This window comes from Lactuca saligna, chromosome 7 (assembly GCF_052625555.1).
Source record: "Lactuca saligna cultivar CGN05327 chromosome 7, ASM5262555v1, whole genome shotgun sequence".
Classification (NCBI taxonomy): domain Eukaryota; kingdom Viridiplantae; phylum Streptophyta; class Magnoliopsida; order Asterales; family Asteraceae; genus Lactuca; species Lactuca saligna.
The window spans coordinates 176,067,214-176,093,316 of record NC_136423.1 but is presented as its reverse complement, the minus strand read 5'-3'; the positions used below and the strand labels follow the sequence as shown (position 1 = coordinate 176,093,316).

The 26,103-nt window shown below is 34.5% G+C and overlaps 2 protein-coding genes and 2 non-coding genes across 5 annotated transcripts; 1 reads left to right on the top strand and 3 right to left on the bottom strand.

Moving 5' to 3' along the window:
• Nucleotides 1-12,382: 12,382 nt before the first annotated feature.
• On the bottom strand, nucleotides 12,383-12,455 carry TRNAA-AGC (transfer RNA alanine (anticodon AGC)). Its single transcript has one exon. It is a non-coding gene; the product is annotated as a tRNA-Ala (tRNA).
• A 417-nt stretch (nucleotides 12,456-12,872) lies between these two features.
• On the bottom strand, nucleotides 12,873-13,701 carry LOC145004080 (HSP20-like chaperones superfamily protein). Of its 2 annotated transcripts, XM_078962982.1 has the most exons (3): nucleotides 13,511-13,701; nucleotides 13,336-13,396; nucleotides 12,873-13,257 (listed from the first exon to the last, which is right to left on the bottom strand). In XM_078962982.1, exons 1-3 carry the CDS (start codon nucleotides 13,628-13,630, stop codon nucleotides 12,977-12,979), a joined length of 462 nt encoding a protein of 153 aa, XP_078819108.1. In that variant the 5' UTR covers nucleotides 13,631-13,701; the 3' UTR covers nucleotides 12,873-12,976. The 2 variants fall into 2 exon arrangements, with proteins under 2 accessions (XP_078819108.1, XP_078819107.1); XM_078962981.1 differs by having other exon boundaries at nucleotides 13,336-13,700.
• Nucleotides 13,702-17,367: 3,666 nt separating this feature from the next.
• Nucleotides 17,368-24,878, top strand: LOC145006506 (uncharacterized). The gene is made up of 8 exons (XM_078965592.1): nucleotides 17,368-18,092; nucleotides 18,538-18,970; nucleotides 19,208-19,880; nucleotides 20,218-20,411; nucleotides 21,004-21,239; nucleotides 21,396-24,075; nucleotides 24,216-24,405; nucleotides 24,602-24,878. Exons 1-6 carry the CDS (start codon nucleotides 17,940-17,942, stop codon nucleotides 24,048-24,050), a joined length of 4,344 nt encoding a protein of 1,447 aa, XP_078821718.1. The 5' UTR covers nucleotides 17,368-17,939; the 3' UTR covers nucleotides 24,051-24,075; nucleotides 24,216-24,405; nucleotides 24,602-24,878.
• A 1,122-nt stretch (nucleotides 24,879-26,000) lies between these two features.
• Nucleotides 26,001-26,103, bottom strand: LOC145007654 (U6 spliceosomal RNA). Its single transcript, XR_013663028.1, has one exon. It is a non-coding gene; the product is annotated as a U6 spliceosomal RNA (small nuclear RNA).

Sequence of the window (26,103 nt, the reverse complement as noted above, 5' to 3'; positions counted from 1 at the left end):
AGCTGTTGGTGCTGAAGTCTTTCCCACTAAACATATCCAGAACCAAACCCTAATTAGCAATTAAGGTAATACTCCACTTAACATGTCCAAATATCTAGACTAGTCCTTAATTGGGCAAAAGACCAATTTTTCCCTTCTAAGTCCTCAACCCCTCACAGTTAACCAAATGTCAAACTGGTCAAAAAGTCAACGATCAACGCCTAATTGACTTACGCCCTACATAATCAATTTACGCTCTACGTAGATTTATGCCATGCGTACTTAGAGTACTCCCTGCATAGCACGATGTTAAGTCATTTCCATTTTAAACTCTTAATCTATAAATACTAACCATCCATTGCTCATATCTAGTCCTATTAAACGTCTAGAGTGATAAAGTTCCTAACTTTATGCCTTTGCATGGCTAAATAAAGCTCAAATCCAAACTCTTGTTTCCTAACACCTTCGAATGTACGATCGCTCTTACATGGATGAAAGGTAGCAAGCAAGATCCCATTTTTATGAAATTACAACCTTAGAAACATCAGAAAACAACAACCATAAGGTCTGGAGTAGCTCATACTCTCTAGATCCAAAATCATGGGACAATAAGCATGAAAACCAAGAAGCTAATGAGATCTAACATATGGAACAACAAAATTCAAGCTTTATACATTCTCGAGTTGAGAAAAGCAATGTAGGCTTTGGATCCACAAGCTCGAGCTTCAATAATCAACATGATTGGACTTCTCCTTCTTCCAAAATGCACCAAAACACACAAAAAGGCTCAAGATTTACTCTAGGGGTTAGGATTTTGAGTTAGATGCTCAAGACGGTGGAGGTTGATGATAAGAAGGGCCTCAAGGGGTTAGAGTCCTTAAATAGAGATCGAAACCCTAAAATTAGGGTTTGTACTCTGCACACTTTATTCCCTGTATAGCTCACTAAAAACATGCTCCCCAGCAGCCACTACGTCGTGCGTACATAGATTACGCCTTGCTTAGTGCAAAACCCTCATCTTTCAGCTTAACTTCAAACAACCATAATTTCTTCGTTTCAACTCTGTTTTCGGCGTTCTTTATATGAACGGAAAGGTATTGACAAACCCCACAATCCTGTCTAATTACCTTTGACTTATCACATGTTGAACTAAAACCATAATCCATGCAAGAAACCCGATCTATAACTTTTCCCTTTCTTCCCTTTGGTTCCATCATACGAATCAAAGGCTTGGACCTCACAACCAATATTATCAACCTTTAATAAGGTCCAAACTTTACTTTCTCAAAGCCCAAAGCCTTTATATGATCGAATTATGGCCCACAATCCTTGAGTTAAGGAACATCCGAAACAAGGTGTTACACCGACTCTAAATTAGACCTAATTTTCTAGATAAAGGAGTGATATGCCTTCATCATTGTACCCGGTTTGTTTGGATCATGACGAAATCTTGGATCATTTGCTTACTAAACGTAATCAAACCGTGTGTTTATTATTGATCATCTCAAAGATACGATACATATGAACCTAATATATATAGGTTAGATAAATACAATTAGGTACCCTCTAATTTAAGTAAAATACAATGCAACCTATAAACTTAGTCTAACATTCCCCCGCAAACTAAGGACGGGGAACGACCTGTAGCTTGGAGCGTAAAACGAGAAATCTTTGAGAAGACAGCGGTTTGGTAAAAACATCAGCGATCTGATCAGCAGTAGAAATGAACTGAACACATAATTGACCAGAAGCCACACGTTCACGAACAAAGTGAAAATCCACTTCAACATGTTTGGTGCGAGCATGAAAAACCGGATTAGCAGCTAGATAGGTAGCACCAAGATTGTCACACCAAAGTGTAGGACGTTGAACGGAAACTCCCAATTCATTGAGAAGAGCTTTCAACCAGACTAATTCAGCCACCGTATCTGCAAGGGCTTTGTACTCCGACTCGGTTGAAGATCTTGAGACAGTACGCTGTTTGCGGGCAGTCCATGAGATCAAGTTCGATCCCAAATATATAGCAAATCCTCCCGTGGAACGTCGATCATCAGGGCATCCTGCCCAGTCTGAATCCGAGAAGGCATGTAAAGAATCAAATGTAGAGTGTTGCCAATGAACATCCGTAAAGGCTTGGAGAGAGGAACCCGAATCATGCCTAATGAGAAGTCCAAAATCAGTCGTGCCCTGTAAGTACCGCAAGATACGTTTGACAACGGACCAATGGTTTTCGGTAGGAGCATGCATGAATTGACACACTTTGTTGACGGCATAAGCAATGTCAGGACGAGAGATACTAGCATACTGAAGAGCTCCAAAGAGTTGTCTATAGATAGTCGGATCTGGCAAGAGAGGACTGTCACCAATAGATAAGACCTGAGTGGTGGTCATTGGAGATTGGACCGGTTTGCAATCCTTGAGACCCTAACGATGAAGAATATCCAAAATATACTTCCGTTGGGACAATATGAGGTTAGAATTACGAGAAACAACCTCAATGCCCAAGAAGTAATGCAGTTGACCAAGGTCTTTAATGGAAAAAGTGGAACCCAACTGTTGAATGAGGTGAGCAATCATTGCATCATTATTACCAGTAATAATGATATCATCCACGTAGACTAGAATGTAAATTCGAGTCCGACCTGTTTTCAGAATAAATAAAGATGGGTCAGTGCGAGACCCCGAAAAACCAAAGCGATGCAACACAGTGGACAAGCGTTGAAACCAAGCTCGTGGAGCTTGCTTGAGACCATACAAAGACTTGTGAAGAAGGCACACATGACCAGGTTTAGAAGGATCAACAAATCCTTGTGGCTGCCGAATGTAAACGGTTTCTTTTAAGTCACCATGCAAAAATGCATTCTGAACATCCAATTGCCTGATTGACCATTTATGAGTTACAGCAAGAGAGAGGACAACCCGAATTGTGGTGGCTTTGATCACAGGACTAAAAGTATCATGATAGTCAACACCCGCTTGTTGTTTGAAACCCTTTGCTACAAGTCGTGCTTTGTAGCAAGAAATATTGCCCTCGGGGTCTCGCTTAAGTTTATAAACCCATTTGGAATCTATGATGTTGGCATGAGGAACTGGAGGGACAAGAGTCCAAGTACCATTTTTGATAAGAGCAGTGTATTCCTCTGACATGGCATTCCGCCATTCCTGAGATTTGCTCGCAACCGAAAATGAGGTAGGTTCGGTAATAGAAGCAGTAGCATGATATGCCGAGGGGCTATAAGGTGTAGTCCGTTTCGGGTTGGGGCGTAAATGTGGGGGACGGGTGCGTGGAGGAGGAGGTGGCGTGGCATCAGGAGAGGTATCAAACGACTCAGTCGAGGTAGTTTCTGTGGTGATAGGTGGCGATGCTGCCAAAGGAGTAGTTATAGGAGATGCAGGAGGTGTGGTTGGAGGTGAGTCGTCAATAGTAGTAGTAGAAGTAGGATCGGGTATAAAACTTGGGAGAGATGAAACATACGTAGCGGCAGGAGTGGTACTAGGAGGAGGTGGGTGTTTGAACGGAAAAACATTCTCATTAAATCGAACATGGCGAGCAATGTAGATTCGATCCGTAGAGGTGTCAAGGCATCGGTAACCATGGTGTAGTGGGCTATAACCAAGAAATGTACAAGGAGCAGAGCGGAAATCCATTTTGTATCTATTGTACAGGCGAAGGTGTGGAAAACATTCACATCCAAAAACCCGAAGAAAGGTGTAGTCAGGTTTTCGACTGAAGACATGTTGGTAAGGTGATCTATTGGATGAGGTTCGAGATGGTAAGCGATTGATAAGATACACGGCTGTCTCAAAAGCAAACTGCCAAAATCGTTGGGGAAGATTGGCATGAGCAAGGAGAGTAAGGCCAGTTTCAACCACGTGACGATGATGTCGCTCAACAAAACCATTTTGCTCGCTAGTATGAGGGCATGAGCGACGATGAATGATCCCAAGTGATGAGAAAAAGGAAGATAGATTGCGAAATTCCCCTCCCCAATCGGTTTGAACACTTTTGAGTTTGGTATTGAATTGTCGTTCTACCATCTTGACAAAGTTGGTGAAAGTTTGAAAAACATCAGATTTATGTGTCAAGGGGAAAAACCACATATAGCGAGAGTGATGATCAACACAAAGTAAAAAGAACCGACAGCCATCAAATGATAAAGTAGGCGAGGGACCCCAAACATCACAATAAATTAAATCTAAAATATTATTGCTTCGAAAAGATGAACTAGGTAAAGAAAGTTTGGAAGATTTTCCTAACTGACAAGCAGAACATAAATCTAAACAATGTTTTGTAGAAACAGGAAGCGAACAACTAGAAACAATAGTGTCAAAAACACGTTGATGTGGATGACCAAGGCGGTGGTGCCAGATTCTTGAGGAAGCTTTAGTTGCTGTGAGAGCCAACTTTGTTAAAGACTTGAAACTTGGAAGACGAAGCGAGTAGAGACCGTTATTACTTGGTCCCGTGAGAAGAGTGGTGCGAGTACGTTCGTCCTTCACAACAAAGAAAGAGGAGTGAAATTCAAAGAAAACATTGTTGTCTTGACAAAATTGTTGAACAGATAAGAGATTTTTCTTGACATCAGGAACATGAAGAATATTGGAAAGATTAAAGGTTTTATTAGATGAATAACATTTTGAGGATCCAATATGAAGAATAGGAAGAGAGTTACCATCACCAACATGAAGAGAATCAGGACCACGATAGAACTCGGAGGTGTCAAGGTTGGACAGATCTGGTGTGGTGTGGGAGTTTGCACCTGTGTCAGGGAACCAAGTAGTGTCGGAAGTAGAGACATTGTCAGCAAAGGTTGCGAAATTTGCCTGCAAATTCGGTTTTGACGAGTTACTTGCATCTTGGTTATTTGGACACTGGGATGGAAGATGGCCAATACCACAACGGTTGCAATGACCAAATACAGTGTTTTGTGTGGAGGCCCAAGAGAATTTCCTGGAGGGACCTGAGTTGGCACCATGAGATCGATTCTGAAAATTCCAACGTGAATTATTCCCACGCGAGTTTCCTCGACGATTTCCTCTGTAGTTGTTTGGGGGCCGTGAGGCATAGAAAGCTTGAGGAGTTGCACTTTGTGGAGCAATCGGATTAAGTTGGAAGCCAAGCTGGGACGCCATGCTTTGTAGAGACTGAAGTTGGCTTTGAAAATTGTTAATGTTGAGTGATGTTTCTGTTGAAGCAGCAAACACGTGTGGCTGTGATGCAGGGGCAGCAGTAAGATTTTATTTTATCATATAATCATGATCACTCAAAAGGGCATGTAGCTCAATGAAGGTAACAGGTGGGTGACGAGCTAAGAGGGTAGACTTGAGTCCGTTATACTCTTCACGTAGCCCAGAAATAACAAGAAGAACCAGATCCTTGTCTTTAACAGGTTCACCAATATTAGCAAGTGCAGTAGCATATTCTTGTGCACGTGCAAGATAGGCAAGAGGAGTTTCATCGCCTTTCATGGTGAGTTTTAGCAACTGGGTTTTTAATGTATACTCTCTTGAAGAATTGGTTGGGGCATAAACACGTTCTAATTGTAGCCATAGATCTCGTGAGGTAGTACCCTGAACATGCTGGAAGGAATCCTCTGAGATGGTAGAGATGATTATCATACGGACATGAGCATCATTAGAAATCCAACGAGAGTAATTAGGATTGTCTGTAATTGTCTCTCCTGTGCCGACTTTGGGCTCAGGGCATGGTATTGTACCATCGACATAACCGAACAGATTGTTGGAGACGAGAAAGGGTTTTAGCATGGCCTTCCAATACCCATAGTTTGTGGGTGTGAGGGTAAAAGCGAATTTATGAGAATTATGAGAAGTTTTCTCCTGTGTAGTGAAAGCAGCAATGGTCGCCATGAAGTTTCTTGACAGATCGGTGATTAGGGTTTATCTTGCGTAAGAGGCTGTTGTGAGGATGCCGCCAATAAGGTAAAGATTAACTTGGCTCTGATACCAAATCAAACTGTGTGTTTATTATTGATCATCTCAAAGATACGATACATATGAACCTAATATATATAGGTTAGATAAATACAATTAGGTACCCTCTAATTTAAGTAAAATACAATGCAACCCATAAACTTAGTCTAACAAACGTAAAGTGGTAGCACCAACCTGAAATGCTACCAGGTGTTGGATGTACATTGGAATGTCCTATTGGAACTTAGTTATGGATACTTTTATATGGTGTGAATGTATTACAAATGTCAAACATGAAAAATTAGGCAATGAAAGCTATAGTGATGACTATGTTGTGGTGTTTTCGGAGTTCCATAGTTTTTGGAAGTAACAGACAAAAACAGGAGACAATCTTTTATACTATAGTTGATTATTCTTATTATTTTTTTGCTAATAGAAATGGTAAATTAATTATAAGTTGAGTCTCTTAGATTCAAAATCGAGTGTTGCTATTCTGTTGTAATTGTTATTATTTCTTCCGTCTAGATCCTTGATAGCATGACTAATAAAAATTCAGATATTAAAAATCAAGTTTTTGATTTCAAAGCTTCAATACTCAGTTTTGTTCCAGTTTTGATTTACAAAACTATAAAAGGATTCTATGGATAAACTATGATATCTTCGGTATGTTCTCTCATAAGTTACAATCTGATATCAACACAGATTATGCTGGACTTATAAGCTACAAGTTTTTATGAAGGACAATTATTACAAGGTAACTACTTAATATATTTCGGTACTAACAAACATATATTTAAAAATCTCATTTATGCTTGAACATATTATATACAAAAAACATATTTCAAAACAATACTTATAATCTTCGACATTTTATAAATTTTAGAGGTAATAGATTATAGCATTAAATATTTAATCGTATTATAAATTTCAATCTTTAATTCAGAATATTTAATTCCCCAATAGTAAGACCGACTTTTCCGAATTGCTTTTTGTGATATTTTTTGCTATACTGGATTTTTTGGGTCCGTTTTAGGACGGATCCGATCCTATCCGTGTTCACCTCCGATAATAGCTATAATTAAATTATTTTTTCTAATCATTAATATAATTTTTTTTTTTAAAATAGAGATGTATGTAGGAAAAGAGACCACATTTCATAATAAACGTTACTTTAATATTACGTTGCAGTGTTGGATTCATTCTAACTTTATGATCATTTGTGTTGTATGCCCACAAACCTATATCATTGTTTTTCTAACAATCTCTCAATCTAATTTCCTCGCTAATGTGATATTATGGTGTCGATATAAACCAACATCCTGCTATCTTTTAATCTCATGGATTATGAAGCATTGAGATATTGATTTTTGTGCAAATGCACAATTTTTTTTGTTAATTGGTATTGTATTGGCGTAAATATGAACCAATGAATTAAAAAGAGATGGCTTTGGTCACAAGCATTCTCATACGCTTTTTCAGAATTCCATACAAGCGTAAAGATCATCACCACTCACCCACTAAGAATCATTCACAAATCATATCTGAATGATACAAAGTTTATTATTTATTTATGAATGCAATATCAACTATTTATTAAATATATAATTTGGATTCATGAACCTTTGGATTATATCGAGAAAGTCTTGATCATATATATATATATATATATATATATATATATATATATATATATATATATATATATATATATATATATATATATATATATATATATATATATATATATATATATATGTGTGTGTTAAAGATGTTTAAAGTTAAGAATAGTAAACTAACATGTTTTTTTAGTCAATTTTGTATCTTATTTTTTAGTATTTTAATATTTTTGGTTATTACAATCAAAATTTTTATATTTTTTGGAACCTTTTAATATTCAAAGTTTGGCCACAAAACTTTAAAGAATTGATAACTTTGATCAATTTTCTAAAAACTTACTAATTTCAACCCCTTTAATTTTTTAATCATTTTGATACTTTTGGTCCTTTCAAAACTTTTACATCTTGTTTTTTTTTTTGTCAACTTTGTCTCTCATTGTTTAGCTATTTTGATACTTTTGATCATTACAATCAAAAAATTTTCATTTTTTTGGAACCTTTTAATATTCAAAGTTTGACCACAAAACTTTAAGGAATTGAAAACTTTTGTCCCTTTTATAAAAACTTGTTAATTCCAACCTATTTACTTCTTTAGCCACTTTGACACTTTTAGTCCTTACAGTCAAAAGTTTTACATTTTTTTCATAAAAAAAAAACCACAAAAAATGGCCCGAGACAAAGGTTGAGTTTTTTTTTCTTCCGCTAAAAGAGTAAACAACGAGTTAAGAATAGTGAAACTCATGTTTTTTTGACTGTTTTTATCCTTGCACTTTTTGTGTCTGTCATTTTTTTTTTTTCTATATTGGTCCTCATATTTAACTTTTTTATTTTTTTCCTGCCCTCATCTATTTGTCTCCGACTGTTTATCCGTATGAAAATAGTCAACTAAAAGAATCAACAACGACGTTTATTAATCTATAAACAAAAACGACACTCAAATCAGACACATACGACCCATGCAGAGCATAGAAAACATATTTATTGTTCAATAATGCAAAAGATTATCGATTGGAAGCTTATTGTGATTCTGATCATGCCTTGTGTCCCATTACCAGAACGTTAGTTAGTGGATACTTTATTCTTTTGGAGGAACACCTCTTTCATGGAAATCCAAAAAACAGATCATCATTTCTCTTTCATCTGATGAAGTAGAATATAGATAAATGAGATGTGTATACTCCGAATTGGCTTGGTTAAGTCAAGTTCTTGAAGAATTACAAGTCAAGAATCTTACACCCATTCCACTGAAGTCCGACAACCTTGCAACTTTGTATATTGCTAAAAATCATGTATTCCATGAAAAAACCAAACATATTGAGGTAAATTTTCACTATGTTAGACAAAAGCTACAAGATGGCCTTATTATGTTGTCTCATGTTACTACTTCAAATCAATTGCCTGATGTGTTAACCAAATCCTTAAATGGTCCCAAACATAAAGATGATGTATCCAATCTTGGATTTACTTCATAACCCCCAATTGAAGAGGGGTTGGGGGGGGGGGGGGGGGGGGGTGTTAGCGTAAGGGAATTTTAGTCATTTCTTGTAAAGTTAGTTACATTGTTTGTTAAGGAAGTTAATAGTTAATAGTTAAAGTTAGTTGTTCTTTAGCTTCTATTTAATCGATTCATGTAATGTATATGTATAGTTTTTTCAATTCAATCAATGAAATTCTCTCTCTCAAGATTTCATAGCTAAATGCCTAAATCATGTTTGTAGATATTCAGAAAAATTAGCTTTAAATCTTTTAAAATTTATAAAAAAAAATAACGACAAACATGATTAAAATAATATTTGACGAGGGTAATACAGTAAACGATAGCATATTTTTTGAACGCATTAAAGTAATTTTTGTATTTAAAACTTATTGTTTGAAACAAAAACTTTAAGACCGTACATATTCTTAATGTAATGTTTTTTAATTTAGGTTTTGCTTTTTTAGTAAAATAAAACTAAAAACTCTTAAAAAAACTCAATGTCAAACGTGTCCTTAACATTTTTTTGCCCTCAATATATCATCTGGCTTAATCAAATAACCTTTCGGTCTATTTGTTATTCTAATAATTAGTTTTTTTTTTTTCCTTTGCCGACAAAACAAAGTGAATAGTTGTTTAGCTGTTCCTGTTCGCCTTTGGGTTTTTAATTTAATCGGAACTGTTTGTAACCAAACAAATATATATTATTATATATTCCAATTTGTGAGTTACATAATTAATGTTTTGAATAAAACGGTACCTCCAATGCGACATCATTTTTAAGTAAATGTTAAACCATGCGAAACTATGTTTATTCTTAATAAAATGAGGAACTTAATTTTTATAAGTAGAAACATATCAAAAAAAAATTTTGAATAGGTCTGCAAGCTGCAAAATAAATAACGTGCTATCCACTTTTTTATGGTTTGATTTAGTTTTCAACCATGAAATCGTCATTAATTTAATTAATTTTCCACTTTACTTATCCAAATCTATATATTATATAAATGACTAGCTATTCATAATATTAAAAATTAAAAAGTTCCATATATAAAATGACAGGTCTATAATATTTCTGGTTTATAAATAAAATTGCGAATAATAATTTGACATTTGTCTTCTGTTTTCACATCCATTGAATTTGAAAAATTATTTATAGTTTTTTAGTTTTAAATTCTCATACGGCCTTTACAAAAAAAAAAAAAAAAAAAAAGGTCCACCCAAACACATTTTTTATTATTTTTTCAAACGAAGATAACAAATAAATATACATTTTAGAAAAAGAAATACAGACGCTGATTTATATCTTCCCTATCTCATTTTAATGAAATTCCCAGAATACGTTTGTTGTGCTGTTGTCCTGTTGCTCGTAGGAAAAGATCATACAATCATAAAATGTAAACGAACGTATCATATACGAAATATAAATATGTTTATAGTTCATTTTTTAAGATAGAAAGTAAACTTATTAATGAAAACCCCAATATAAGAAACTTATTAAGTAGCCTATTATTTTACCATACAAGAAACGTTTTTTACTTCATATTTTCCGTTTAAAATCACCATGTTGCATCACTTTCAATAAAAATGTGAAGTTACATCAATTTAATGTTATGTCCTTTATTTAAATATTTAATGTGTAAGGAAATTAGAAGGAAACTATTGCACAAGTTTAATCTTTACTGTTTAGACCGAAATCATGCAAAAGGTTGGGGACATCAAATTTAATTTAAATTGACCTTTCTCTTAATTAAACAATATTTTTAATCATTAAATTTCTAATTATTACACGTCATCATCTCGGCTCTCGTCTCGTATAAATGGGGGTAATGAGAAAATATGACGGTGGAAAGTTCTTACCATACAATAAATAAACTGTTTTTATAGAAGACTTCCGACAAAAACAATAAAATAAAATAGATTTACATAAAAGTATATAAAATGTCACTCCATGATGAAAAATACAAGGTTGTGTGTTGAATGAAGAAATAATAAATGGAATAAATCCACACATAACAACAAGCAACATATGAATGGATACATAAGTAGTGATAGTATATATAAAAAATAAGCCGGTTGCAGATAGTAAAATATGAGTAAGTATGTGTTTGTATATATTTGTGAAACATGTATTAAAACACTAAAATTCTAGTTATTATGTATATAAAAAATAAGTCGGTTGCAGATACTAAAATATGAGTAAGTATGTGTTTGTATACATTTGTGAAACATGCATAAAAACACTAAATTTCTAGTTATTATGTATCTAAAATCTTATTAATGGTAAGTGTGTGTATGTATATATTTGTGAAACATGTATAAAAACATTAAATTTCTGTATCTAAAATCTTATAAATGGTAAGCATGATAACAATGGACAAAAGTTAAGAACCATACAAAATTTTCCTGTAGATTTATCATGGTTATTTTATATTATCTTTGATGTTTTTATATATTTGTAAAATATAATAAATTAATAGAATATCCAATCTAACTAAAAAGATGGGAAATAATATTAGAAAATAACTAAAGAAAACTGATTGACTTGGAAGATTATGTGTTACCTAAAAGAAAACTATTAGCTTTGGAAGATTATTAGTTGTTTTTTCTTTTTAAATAATTATTTGGCTTCTTTATAAAAAATGCACCCCCTAGAAATTGAGAAAAGACTTTTTTTTTGAAGAGTGTGATATAACACTTATCCTTATATTGATTAATAAGCTTCGATCTTTCATACGAACCAGACATGTTTTTTCAATTTGTTACGTAAACATAGTCAACTTTAGAAACAATTTATGAGAAAATTAAGACTATAAAAATTAAATGTTGTACATTCGACAATGAATGAAATAGCAAATTTGGTGTCCTTTAGATTTACACAATTCTTTATCTCATATATTTGTCAATATCATTTTCAAAAAAACTTTTTTTTGTTCAAAAAATCAATATATAACTTAATGTAGTGTATAAATAAGTTGGTTAACTGTTTAACTACCAATATAACAACCAACTATCTCATTTTTATAAGTTTAGATGACAACACTATTTCTTTAGTTACGTCTTCAAATTAACATTTTATGTTATCTCTCTCATTATAACTCCAAGTTTTATGTTAATAAACACTTACACTAGCATTTGGTGACCGGTAAATTAAAATACTGATCACCAAATTACCGGATTTTTCGAAATTCAATAACTAAATTGATAAGAAAATTTGTTATCAAATCAAGAAATTGAAATAAGTTGTGTGTGAGTAACCAACTACTAGAAAACTGAAAACCATATAAAAATGAGATTATCAAAAAGTAGGCCTATAAAGCCCAAAACTTGATGGCAAAATAAGTGGGCCTATAAAGCCCAAAACATACGGAAATTAAAAATATGGAGATGCGGGGTATCGATCCCCGTACCTCTCGCATGCTAAGCGAGCGCTCTACCATCTGAGCTACATCCCCATTATGATGTCTTTCAATATAGTATTTTAATTATTTAAATATATCTTTATTTTCCAATAGTTTCCCACTGAAGAGAGAATAAAAGTGACGTAAGATGTTCGATGAAATCCAGCTGAAAAGTCTTCAACTTTGCACACTGGGAATTGATGCGATGAGGAATAATGAAAGTGCATTTATTCTTCAAGAATCTATTTCTTCTTTGATTTCCATGAACACCCACTTGGTTTTACTTCTTGCTAATTTCATCCATCAAATATTTACCTTAAAATATGTGAATAAGCTTCATCTTGCATGACTTCAAAGCTACACCTCAAATTAATCTTTGATTTGCAACGAGTTAATTAATTACAAGAAATAACACATATCATTTTGTTTTAGTTTTTTGTGAGCATTATATCACAATAACAAGACATGATAAAGATTCAATATTTCAAGTGGTTTTATTGTTTTTTCATGGCGAAATGTGCAGTGATTTTTGTATATATAATCAGTGTGTTTAATTACGAAAGCAAAACCAAGGACTACCCAGATGAAGATTCTTTGCTCACACCCTCATCACAGTACTCCATTAATGGCGTCTTCGGAAGTCTAATGTCCAAAACTGTATCATTATACACATACGCCTCCGTCTTCTTCCAGTCTGTATTTTCCGGCAACTCCAACCGCCGCACAAAGCCATGTTCCCACCATTCGCCACTCCTCCAGTCTGTTCTTGATGATTCTCCTTTGTTCTTCCACACCCCACTAATCTCCATCACCTTTCCATTCTCAACACAAATTCGAACACTGCTTTTCTCTATTTCTGTTGCAATCAAACCAACATATATAATGACTGTAAATTCACAAGTACTATATATAAAAATGAAGAAGAATGACTTACTTGGTAGTTCGGATTTAAGAACATAAGATGAGTCTGTTTGAAGCCAATCCACACATGGGTTCTGAAGATTAGACAACAACACACCTGGTTCAAATTCCCATAGTGGAAACGCATCCGATGGATCAAAGAATTTTGTAAACAATAATGGTCCAAACAATGATTTATCACCAAAAACCTTATGCATGATTGGACTTCCTTTTGCCATAAATGTAGCAAAAATGTCTTCTCTCAAAGGAACACACCATTTACGTAGAGATTGCTCTTCTGAAACAACCTCAAGTTTCATGCTAGCCATCCAAGGAAGGTGAAAAATGGATTCTAGAGTCGTACGTGCAAAGTTGACGTTTAGATAGATGTATAAGAGTGATCTTATAGTTTAAAAGTTACATACAAAAAGTAGAAAGAACATATCGTCTTGGAATATATGGAAGACTGTAAAGTTGTAGGAATATTGCGTTTTTCCAGATATTTCATGGAAATGTCTTGACTTAGAAGTTATATCCGTTGGATCACACAAGTTACTTCACTTTTGGTTATTATTCGGTGATACTCTTTATAGTCAAGAATTCAAAAGAACCACTTTATGATAAAAGAAATTTATATGATGTACAAGAATATTAATTGGATGTTGTTGTCATGGTGCATTACATTAAGGGATAATGACTTGAAAGGTAACGAACTTTCGATTTTTGTCACATTTAGTCACTAAATTTTTTTTCGTTATCCATTTGTCATTGAACCACTGAAACTGTTCACATTTTACCCTTATGACCGGTTGTTGCCGGTCATAAGGGTAAAATGTGAACAGTTTCAATAGTTCAATGGCAAATAGATAACGAAAAAAATTTAGTAACTAAATATGAACAAAATCGAAAGTTCGTTTCCCTCCAAAAAGTTAAATGACTAAATGTGAACAAACTTCTTCTTGTATTATGTTTTAGCAATTTATTTATTTTTGTTAAATTGTAGCAACATTTGTTGATGAAGAAATCTATGAAATAAAAAAAAAACCCAGAAAATATATTTAAAAAAACAAAAAACCAAAACCGAAATACAAAACCAATGGTTTGACATTTTCCAAAATAAAAAATCAAAATTTCCAATCTGATTTTGGTTTTACAAAAAAATGAACCATTCTCACTGATGTGAATTATGACCATTGGTTTGGCATGCGAAATTTGTGACATCCCATAAATATGTAGTTACAACATCGTCTGAACTCGTAATTCATAGTAAGGGGTTAGAGTATCATCGCATTAATACGTAGTTACAACATCGCCTGAAATCGTAATTCATCACCTACAGGTTATGGGCCTGCTGGTGTTTCCACTGGGTTGTCTAGAATAGTCCGTGGTTGCCATCTATATTCTGGTAAATGACTACATCGCCACATTGTTGGTTAAGGTTATGGTATCTCCTTTCATCCTACATCACATATTCATCATCATCTATATACCTAATTATCATCACCTTTCTATCATCACATATCTCTCATCATTTTATTTAATCACACACCAACTATTTCATCTACCCATGTTTCATCCGCAACATATTTGCATATATAAAATAAATATATCGTTTAAATCTTTTAAAACATGTATAAAATCGTTCATCCAGCATAGACAACAAGTATTCAAATAATATGCACACATAGCACGTAATTTATATAAATTACTTAATATCTATGTGTAAGATGAAAGTAACTATATCTAGCATAAAAATCCCATAAATGCTTCCTAACTTCGAACCCCAAGGTTTACTCTACGAAAGCTTCATATTCTCGGCTCTCTGAACCTAGAAGGGTCCAGATCTATCACACCAAAAAGCTCAAGATAGCTCTTCCTCTCACTCTACACACTCAAGCTCGCTAGGGTTCTCACTTATGGGAAAGGTAGTCGCAATTGAAGGCCATAAGTGCCTATAAATATGGCTCGGGCCCAAAGATTTAGGGTTTCTGCCAACAGCGCAGACTCGTCGAGTCGCCTCACCGACTTGTTGAGTCCATTCATTAATCCGAGTCATCAGTTGCGACCTTACTCGACGAGTTGAGGCGTCAACTCGTCGAGTCTCTCTTCTTAACTCAAAAGAAAAATACTTAAATTATGATACCTGGAAATCCGGATGTTGCATTTTGTTTTTTTATTTCATAGATTTCTTCATCAACAAATGTTGCTACAATTAAACAAAAATAAATAATTTTGCTAAAACATAATACAATAGAAAGTTTGTTCACATTTAGTCATTGAACTTTTTAGAGAGAAACGAACTTTCGATTTTGTTCACATTTAGTCACTAAACTTTTTTTCGCTATCTATTTGCCACTAAACTATTGAAACTGTTCACATTTTACCCTTATGACCGGTAACAGCCGGTCATAAGGGTAAAATGTGAACATTTTCAATAGTTCAATAACAAATAGATAACGAAAAAAAGTTTAGTGACTAAATGTGACAAAAGTCGAAAGTTCGTTACCCTTTCAAGTCATTATCCCTTACATTAATTAGTGGCCTTATCTTTAGGTGTACGAACTTTTAGGAAACTTGGCATGAAGTTTCTTGTGTAGTCACCACATCTTTTTTTTTTTTTTTTTGTGGGTTCAATTAAAATACGTGGTTTTGGTGTCGTTTTTTGTGTTGAGTTTTATACTTTTATAGCTACCTTTTTGCAAGTGGAGTGCTATATATTATTGCTCATGGTATATTCTTAGTTTGAGTAATGTATTTTTATAATTCTAATTTCTACTGAATTTTATCAATTATAGAAAGTACACAACAGCTGTCAGGCCAGCACATGTGGGATGTGTGATCACATAACGCCTGCACCAGAAAGGCCCAATATTTTAATCCGTCGCTATCTAGTCACAAACCCGTTGGTATCTATCACTATTTGGCGCTAATCTGCCCCAACCCGTTGCTAATTCGAAAATTTTATGACACATTTTTAGTTTTCACACAGGGCCTTCAAATCAATGGACTAGCTCTAATAACTGCATACGACTGCATTTGTTTGATAGACATGTGGAAGATATGGTGGATAACCTATTGACCCATGTTCAAATCCTGGCACCACTCAGCCCTTGTGGCCATGGAGGTTCACCTGCAGTGACTCCAGGGCATGAGGCAAAGCTTTATGTTTGCAGCGGGGGATTAATCGGTGCGCGAAAGCTGGCCCGAAAACTCTCGTTATGGAAGTTCCCTTTCAAAAAAAAAAAAAAAAAAAAAAAAGATGCATGTAGCCATGCACCACAATGATGCTATACAATGTGTTAAAACTCTACAAATTTTGATGTAATATATAACAACTTGAACACAAATCAATAAAATAATTAAGAAAACTGAACTTTTACATTTACAAGAGAACAATGACTTTTCAAGTCACAAGAACAAATGAATAATAGGATGAGAGTTACTTAGAAGAACATGAAGAACCTAAAAGATGTGTCATAACACGATGGTATTTCAAAATAAAACATACTTGTATTTAAATACAAAAAGTTTCATCATAATCATGTAATAGTAATATTACTATAATATAATTGTATTTATCTTGTATTTTAGGAAATTATATACTTACCTTAGATAGGGATATATTCAAGTTTCAATAAAGACAAGATGTATAAATTTATAAGCATAGTGGAAGTGTAAGTTAACTATTCAAGAAAAATCATGCTAATATATAAGTTTGATTTTAATATGCAACAAAAATGTTCGTGCTAAAATAAAAGTAAAGTAACTTTAGAAAATATTTTTAGGCTACATTGATAGAATAACAATATATTTCATTTTTATTTATATTTAAATAATATCGTTTTGACACAGATTTAGATCTTTTTTATTTTGGATAATCTATTTCCCTTATTTTATATAAGGGATTTTCTAATATATTTTAGATTTCATTATTTAAAAAAAATAATCAAAATATTAAAAGTAAATTTTTATCTTTACTTGAAATAATTAAATTACCTGAAATGATAATTATTATTACTTACACCAAAATGCATTGTTATTTTATTAACGCAGGTGATTACGAAATGCCGGCAACTGAATGAAAACCTTCCATAACGGTCGACTATCTTCATGATCGACTCCCAAATCGTTAGGTTTCTTTCTGCATTTCTTAACCAGACTATCATTTTATCCCTGAAATAGTACTTCAAACACCTGCTCCACGGCTTCTTTCTGCGTCATTGTTGCGTTTATGGGAATTTTGTTTTCTACAATCGACGCGTGAGAGGAAATATATATTCATCAGAACGCCGATGAAATTCCAAATTTTTCTATAAAAATCAAACCTTGGTGCTTTTGTATCTCTGGCAGCATTCTTCCAACATATTAATCGATTATTTTTTTTTCAAACTGCTCCTGTTTTCGTTTGATTTTGAAGAATTGTTGGCTTTTTCTGGGGTTTCTTTCATTCGGAACCCAGAATTCGACATTTTTTCCGAATTTATTGATTCTTGACCAACGAATGTATACGTGACATGCTAAACGTAACTTTGAGCGTTCGTCGACGATGATAACTGCTGCTTTCTTGTCAAATTGGGATATATGGTTTCATTATATTTATACTTGTACGAACCCACATTGTTGATATAAGAAAAAAAAATGGGCGCCAAAGGGATGGTTTCATTCATAGCAATTGTTGCTCTACTTTTCCCTTTGGCAGCAACAATAGTTTCAAACTGCTACAGAAATACCCAGCAGCAACTGCCACTTGGTAAGCTAAGCAATTTGGAGGGGACGATGGATGAGGAAACGGTACCACTCTGCTCTTGCTCATATTAGTTCCACTTTTTGTTTCTTTTCAAGAATTTTAGACGTAAATGTATATGGTTATAGATGGTAATTACCATCATGAATTACTGCTAAAGTTAATTAAAGACAGATTTGTTGTAGTTGATTTCCATGCCCAACAAGTGTTTGTTGTTTTGCTTAAGCCACAATCTATTATATATGCGATTTGTTATCCTTCAACTGCCGTCACAACGCTAATATGATTCTAAAGGAACTACTATCAGATTCTTGTTTGATTTTTTTTTTGTTTTTCAAAAACTTTGCATGTAAATATATGGTTTACTGTCATGCCCACAAAGTGTTTGTTGTTTTGCTTGACCCACAATCTTTATATGATTTTGATATCACATGCTAATAGTAACCAAGATTTATTGCTCTAATATGATTACAATTGAGATGGCTACTGCAGTTTGAACTCTTGAGGACCAATTGTGGAGCAGAGTTTACTCATTTAGTTGAAGCTCTTCAAGATCTTGAATCCAATGGCATTGATAAAGTACCTTTGGAAAAAGAAAGATTTATGCTAGATTGCTTGAGGGTGGAATCACCAATTCCAGTTCCTATTCGACGCAAGTTGGCTGAATCAAATTGTGAGCCTCACTGTACTGAAGAAACCCCTAAACAAAATGGTCAAAGTCAAAATTTGGATATAGAACCAATTCCATTTGCTGTTATTAAAGCAGATGGGGATGAGGGTGGAATCACCAATACCACAATCATTATTGCTGTCGTTTCCACTTCAGTTGTCACATTTCTTCTTGCTACCCTTTTGTTTTGTTGGTATACCAAGTCTTATAGTGGGGTGCAAAATGACGAAAAGCCCCTTCTCAGCTTAAGCACGAGTGAGTACTCCAATGGGTATTTCTTTTATGGCAAATTGCTGATAATAGCAATGAACTTTACCCTTTTTACCAATATAGGCAATGTACACTATTTTTTACTCATAATTACACTTTTTACCCATAATAACGACATGTTTACATTTTTTTACCAATATTTGCAATTTTTACCTTTCTTTGATCATTCTAGTTTGTTTGCATGTTGGTTGTTTTGATGAGGATATGATATTAAACTTTCAGGTTCTTCTCAAAAACCTTCATACAGTGGGCAAAAGTCTAACAAAGGTTTTGGAAATGGTGGAGATAATTTGTTGTCTACAAAATCAGACATAAAGAAAACAATTTCATCAGTGAATTCAAGTGTTTCATTAGGTATTCCATTAGATCCACCTCCTGGAAATTTGATTGCTTCTGGAATTGCTCCTCTGAAACCGCCACCTGGCAGGCCCGATTTGGCTTTAAAAACTCCACCAGGAATGAACGATCTACACACTCCCCCTCTCAACACCAGTTCTCCTCCTCCTCGATCGCCAGCTGGCGGCGGTGGTGCCGCCGCTGTAGCTCCGGTGTTATCACCATCTGCGGCTCCTTTGAGTCTTCATGGTCCTTCACGAGCCGCTTCAGCTAGACGGCCTCCGTTAGCTGCACCACCACCTCCACCGCCATCTGGAAAAGCACCGCCACCGCCTCCGCCATTAAAACAAGGTCCACGACCGCCGCCGCCTCCCGGTGGTGGTGTGAAAGGTCCGCCTCGACCACCTGGTGTAGGTTTGAAAACTACACGTCCTTCACCAGGTGATGCTGATGGTGATGACTCTAATAAAGCTAAGTTAAAGCCGTTCTTTTGGGATAAGGTTATGGCAAGCCCCGATCAAGCCATGGTTTGGCATCAGATTAGAGCAGGGTCATTTCAGTAAGTTTGGGTTTTTTTTTTAATTATTTTAACAAGTTTTAATTTGAGAAAATGACAAAAATGCCCATATTGGGGAGGACTTTAAACAAATATCCCTTTTCTTAAAAGAAAATCATACAAAAAAAAAAACCACCAATTTTGCAATTCACTGTGAAATTTGCTTTGAAAATCTAATATACTGCGAACTTGTTCTTCAATTTTGCATAATGTTTTAGTTTTGTAATATTTGGGTGGGGACCACAAAAGGAAATTTTCACGGGACCAATACGGCTATTTTTGTCATTTTCTGTTTTTATTTATTCAAGTTTATGAATCATAATGTGTTTTAATTGAACAGGTTTAATGAAGAAATGATAGAAAATTTATTTGGATATAATGAGAAAAACAAAGGGAGTAACAGGAAGAGTTCATCACAAGATCCCTCTTCGAATATTATTCAAATTATTGATGGAAAGAAGGCCCAAAATTTGTCCATTCATCTAAAAGCAATTAATATTACAACAAATGAAGTTTGTGATGCACTTAAAGAAGGTAACCCTTTCCCTTACTTCACTTAAATATGATAAAATTTGTGACTTTTTAGTTGTGCTATTTAGTTATTTTAAGAAATAAACATAATAACAACGTAAATTTTTTAACATGGACCATGTAGCCTTAATTTTTTGCTTATGTGGCATTCAGTCAATGATGATTTGCCAATATAAATGACAAATCATCATTCAAAACATTACCAAGTAATTTAGATCGATCCCTATATCTCCATTATAACAAAGTAGAGTTACATTATTTGTCCTATATGGCATTTTTTGTAATTTACAACCAAATATTTTATAGATTTTGTTAGTTTTAAATGTCGGTTGGGATTATTTTCAATCTACTCTATATTTGATTTTGTTTTCTATATTACTTTTATTAAACATCATGAACTTATTTAATCTTATAAAGGAAATCAAGCTCATGACATGCATCATAAGAAACTATAACCATATAATCATTGGTACATTGTTATTAGAAGTATAAACTAAAATATATCTCCCAAATCAGTAAAAAAAAGTATGTTGATATTTCATAATGATGCTTCTTTCTTTGCTTGAATACTTTCATAATGATGCTTTTTTGTTAGGAAATGAGCTCCCAGTAGAGCTTATTCAAACATTGCTAAAAATGGCACCAAGTGTAGAAGAAGAAATGAAGTTAAGACTATATGATGGGGATTTATCTCGCCTTGGAACTGCAGAAAAGTTTCTAAAAAGATTAGTTGAAATTCCATTCGCTTTCAAAAGACTCGAAACTTTACTTTTTATGTGCACACTTCAAGAAGAACAAGATATCATCAAAGAATACTTCCAAACATTAGAGGTAAAACATCTAATATTCTATCCACAACTAAGGATTATTTCCCTCTTTTGTTGTCCATTATATATGGATAAAGTGTCTGAATGAGTAACGATGTCTATCAGTATAAAATATTCTATCTGTTTTCTAACTTTATGGTATTTTCAACTTTTTTTACAGTCTGCTTGCAAAGAACTAAAAAAAAGCCGGTTGTTTTTAAAACTTCTAGAAGCGGTTTTAAAAACCGGGAACCGTATGAACGATGGAACATTCCGTGGAAGTGCACAAGCATTCAAACTCGACACTCTATTAAAACTTTCAGATGTTAAAGGAGTCGATGGAAAAACAACTCTTTTACATTTTGTAGTACTTGAAATCATTAGAGCAGAAGGTATACGAGTAGCCAAAAGCAATGAGCTTCTAGAAGAAGCCGCCAATTCTTCACAAGACACAGATGAATACTATCGCAATCTTGGTCTCCAAGAGGTGTCAAGATTGTGTGGTGAGCTTGAAGATGTTAAGAAAGCCGCCACTATTGATTCAGATGGGTTGACTGGAACGGTTTCTAAATTTGGAAACGCGCTTGTAAAAGCACGTGATTTTTTGAATACGGATTTGAAGAATTTACAAGAAAATAATAGTTATGATGATGATAGTGATGAGGATGAGGATGAGTTTCCTGGGATTTTGTCTGGATTTGTGCAAAGTGCTGAGAAGGATATTATGTGGATGCTTGAGGAAGAAAAGAGAATAATGGCACTTGTGAAAAAAACAGCGGATTATTTTCATGGACAAGCCGGGAAAGATGAAGGGTTGAGATTGTTTGTTATTGTTCGTGATTTTTTGATTATTTTGGATAAAGTTTGTAAAGAGATTAAAGAAACTCCTTTAAAGCCACCACCTAAGCCGATACAGACAAAATTAGACGAGAAGAAAGATGGCTCGCCACGTAGGACGACAGAGAAGAAGAAAGATGGCTCGCCATGTAGGACGACAGAAGAGAAAAAAGATGGTTCGCCAGGTAGGACGACAGAAGAGAAGAAAGATGGTTCGCCACGTAGGACGACGGAAGAGAATAAAGATGGTTCGCCACGTAGGACGACAAAAGAGAAGAAGGATGGTTCGCCACGTAGGACAACAGAAGAGAAGAAGGATGGTTCGCCACGTAGGATGACAGAAGATAATAAAGATGGTTCGCCACGTAGGACGACAGAAGAGAAGAAGGATGGTTCGCCACGTAGGACAACAGAAGAGAAGGATGGTTCGCCACGTAGGACGACAGAAGAGAATAAAGATAGTTCGCTATGTAGGACGACAGAAGAGAAGAAGGATGGTTCACCACGTAGGACAACAAAAGAGAAGAAGGATGGTTCGCCACGTAGGACGACAGAAGAGAAGGATGGTTCGCCACGTAGGACGACAGAAGAGAAGAAGGATGGTTCGCCACGTAGGACGACAGAAGAGAAGGATGGTTCGCCACGTAGGACGACAGAAGAGAAGAAGGATGGTTCGCCACGTGGGACGACAGAAGAGAAGAAGGATGGTTCGCCACGTAGGACGACAGAAGAGAAGGATGGTTCGCCACGTAGGACGACAGAAGAGAAGAAGGATGGTTCGCCACGTAGGACGACAGAAGAGAAGGATGGTTCGCCACGTAGGACGACAGAAGAGAAGAAGGATGGTTCGCCACGTGGGACGACAGAAGAGAAGAATGATGGTTCGCCACGTAGGACGACAGAAGAGAATAAAGATGGTTCGCCACGTAGGATGACAGAAGAGACAAAAGATGTTTTGTCGCCTAGGATGACACAAATGAAAGATGTTTTGTCTCCTAGGACACACGAAAATGATGATTTGCCACATCAGACAGGGGAAAATGATGATTTGAAACGTGAGACACGAGAAGGTGAGGGTTTCCAAGATTCTTGGAAGAATGAGAAACAGGAACATGAGGATCCACGAGAAGTTGATGATCCCCAAGATTCTTGGAGTGATGATAGTGTTGGACATGAGAAACATGAAAGCGAGGGTCCACAAGAAGTTGATGATCTCCAAGATTCTTGGAGAAATGAGGATCTGGGACATGAGAAACAGGAAAATGAGGATCCACAAGAAGTTGATGATCTCCAAGATTCTTGGAAAAATGAAGATCAAGAACATGAGACACAGGAAAGTGAGGATCCACCATGCGAAATAGAGGAAAATAATGATTTACTTCATGAAACACAGGAAATAAAATCACCATATAAGATCGAGGAAAGTGATGATTTAGGACATGAAACATTGGAACGTGATGATTCACAACATAAAACGCATGATGGTGATTCTAGTGATGATGATGATGATGATGATGATGATGCTTTACAACCTACTACACGGGAAGATGAAGATTTGGAGGTTAAGAGACAGGAACTTGATGATTCACAACATAAGACACATGATGATGATGATGATGATGATGATGATTTACAATCTAATACTACATGGGAAGATGAAGATTTTGAGGATAAGATACAGGAACTTGATAATTCACAACTTAATACACTAGAAGATGATGACATGGAACCTACGCCACAGGAGAATGAGCACATGCAACCTAAGACACTAGAAGATGAAGATTTGCAAAATGAGACACAAGAAACAAATGATTTGCAAAATGAGACACAAGAAACAAATGATTTGCAACCTGAGACTCAAAAGAAAGATGACTTTCCACCTTCAGAACTCCTCCAATCCGGTTTTTATGTTCCAAAAGAACGACTTATTCCTGCCATTGCATTGAGACGGGTGGATACTTTTGATTCAGACGAGAACTCAACTTCAGATGAGGACTAATTCATATTCTTTGTCTATATACCAGGTATATTCTTTTTTCCAACATAGACAATAATCATAAGAATCCCATATTTCTCAAGAACACAAAATCCTATTGTATAAGCATTAAGAAAGATTAAATTAAAGTTGCCATGTTTCTGATATTGCTTTATCATGTGGCTGTAGTTGGAACATAAAAACAAGCTGATATTGATACAAAAGATACATGGCAAGAGAGTTCAAACTTCAAACACCTAATTGAAGCTAGCTAACCATGCCATTTTGCATAGAAAAGGAACTTGATCATTGGCAAATGTTTAATTTTTTTCTTCTCCATGATGGATCTTCATTGGGTGTAGCAAAGAAAACGAAACAGGTACATAATGTTTCTATTTTTCAAATTATTAATATGAGCAATGAGAAATGCAAGTACATTAAAAAATAAATTTCTTATATCAATAAAAACATAAAGTATGTTGCGATTTCCTACAATTTGCCCTTATTATTATTATTATTATTATTATTATTATTATTATTATTATTATTATTATTATTATGTTTCTTTGTTTCAGGTTAGGAAATGGAGAGGCTAGTGACTTACTTGTCATTGTACAAATTGTTAGGGTAAAGAACAACATAAGCTTATTGCAGTAAATATGAATGTAAATTGTTGTAAATCTCAATACACAGCCTTTTCGGGTCTTTATGTATTGAACAGGCTTTATGTATTGTTTAGTGGAGGCCAAAAGCTTAAAATGATTGTACGTTATGCTAAAAGAAGTTGTACAAGGGTATTTTTGACCTTTACTCCTTGAATCGTATGTGATGTACCCATTGGGTCTTTTTAAAGTACAGGATAACATTTATCAGATTGTGTTGGGGTCAACTTTGTGTTTTTTTTTAGTTTTATAATGATAAAAGTATTATATACATGTAAAATATTGTATTACTAAAATTATAGATATATAAAAAGGTTCCATGGTTATATAAACATTTGTATACATGAATTTTAAACCGATTTGACCTATTATCAATAAAAGGATAATGACTTAGGAGGGTAATAAGGTTTTCAGCTTGTCCGTATTAGGTCACTAAGGTTTTTTTTGTGCGTATTAGACCAATATGGTTGTTATTACCGTTTAGAAATAGTCATTTTACCGGTTTTAACGGGTAAAAAGGACTATTTTTAAACGGTAATAACAACCATATTGGTCTAATACGCACAAAAAAACCTTAGTGACCTAATACGGACAAACTGGAAACCTTATTACCCTCCTAAGTCATTAACCCTAATTATTTAGAAAACATGCTTACTAATCAATGTGAATGATTTGTTTGACTGAAAATAATTGTTTCCATTTAAACTTATCTCACAACCCTTCCAGAACTTCTAATTCCAGAAACTCATATGATTGATGATCTTCATTATATAAATATGCAAAATTTTATCAATAATTTCTTTTTTGTCATTTAAATGTTTACATGAACACATCCATATGTACAAAAACAAAATCTCACTTTGATACCTCCCATCAATGTCTACATTTGATAACGAATGGAAATGTAAAACCAACTGGGACTTGTATATGATGTCTATTATCAATTATTTTATAAAAAGCAAAACCACAACATGAACTAAGAAACTGAAGTTGCAAAATGAATAAAAAAAATCAGCACATAAACAAATACATACATATTATATACAACACATAAACGGAAGTTTATAAAGCATGAAACTTAATGACAGGAAAAGTAAAAAACTTAAAGGAGACTTTATAGAAAGAAATATCAACCTTACTTGCCACAAATGGTTGAAGACATCAACAAGAAGATCAATCTGACCATAGAATCCACATGTTGTCTGATCATGACTTCAGTAGATGAACTACTGAAACGTAAGAATTGCAATTGAACTCTATTAGCATTTGAAAAGGGAATTATGGCTCCATAGAAGACGACGAAGGGTTAAAAAATATTTTGTACCATTTCTCGATTTGTGTGTGTCATCCTTGCGCAGGGGCCATGCTAATCTTCTTTGTATCGTTCCAATTTTATCGGATGTCCCCAAAGAGAC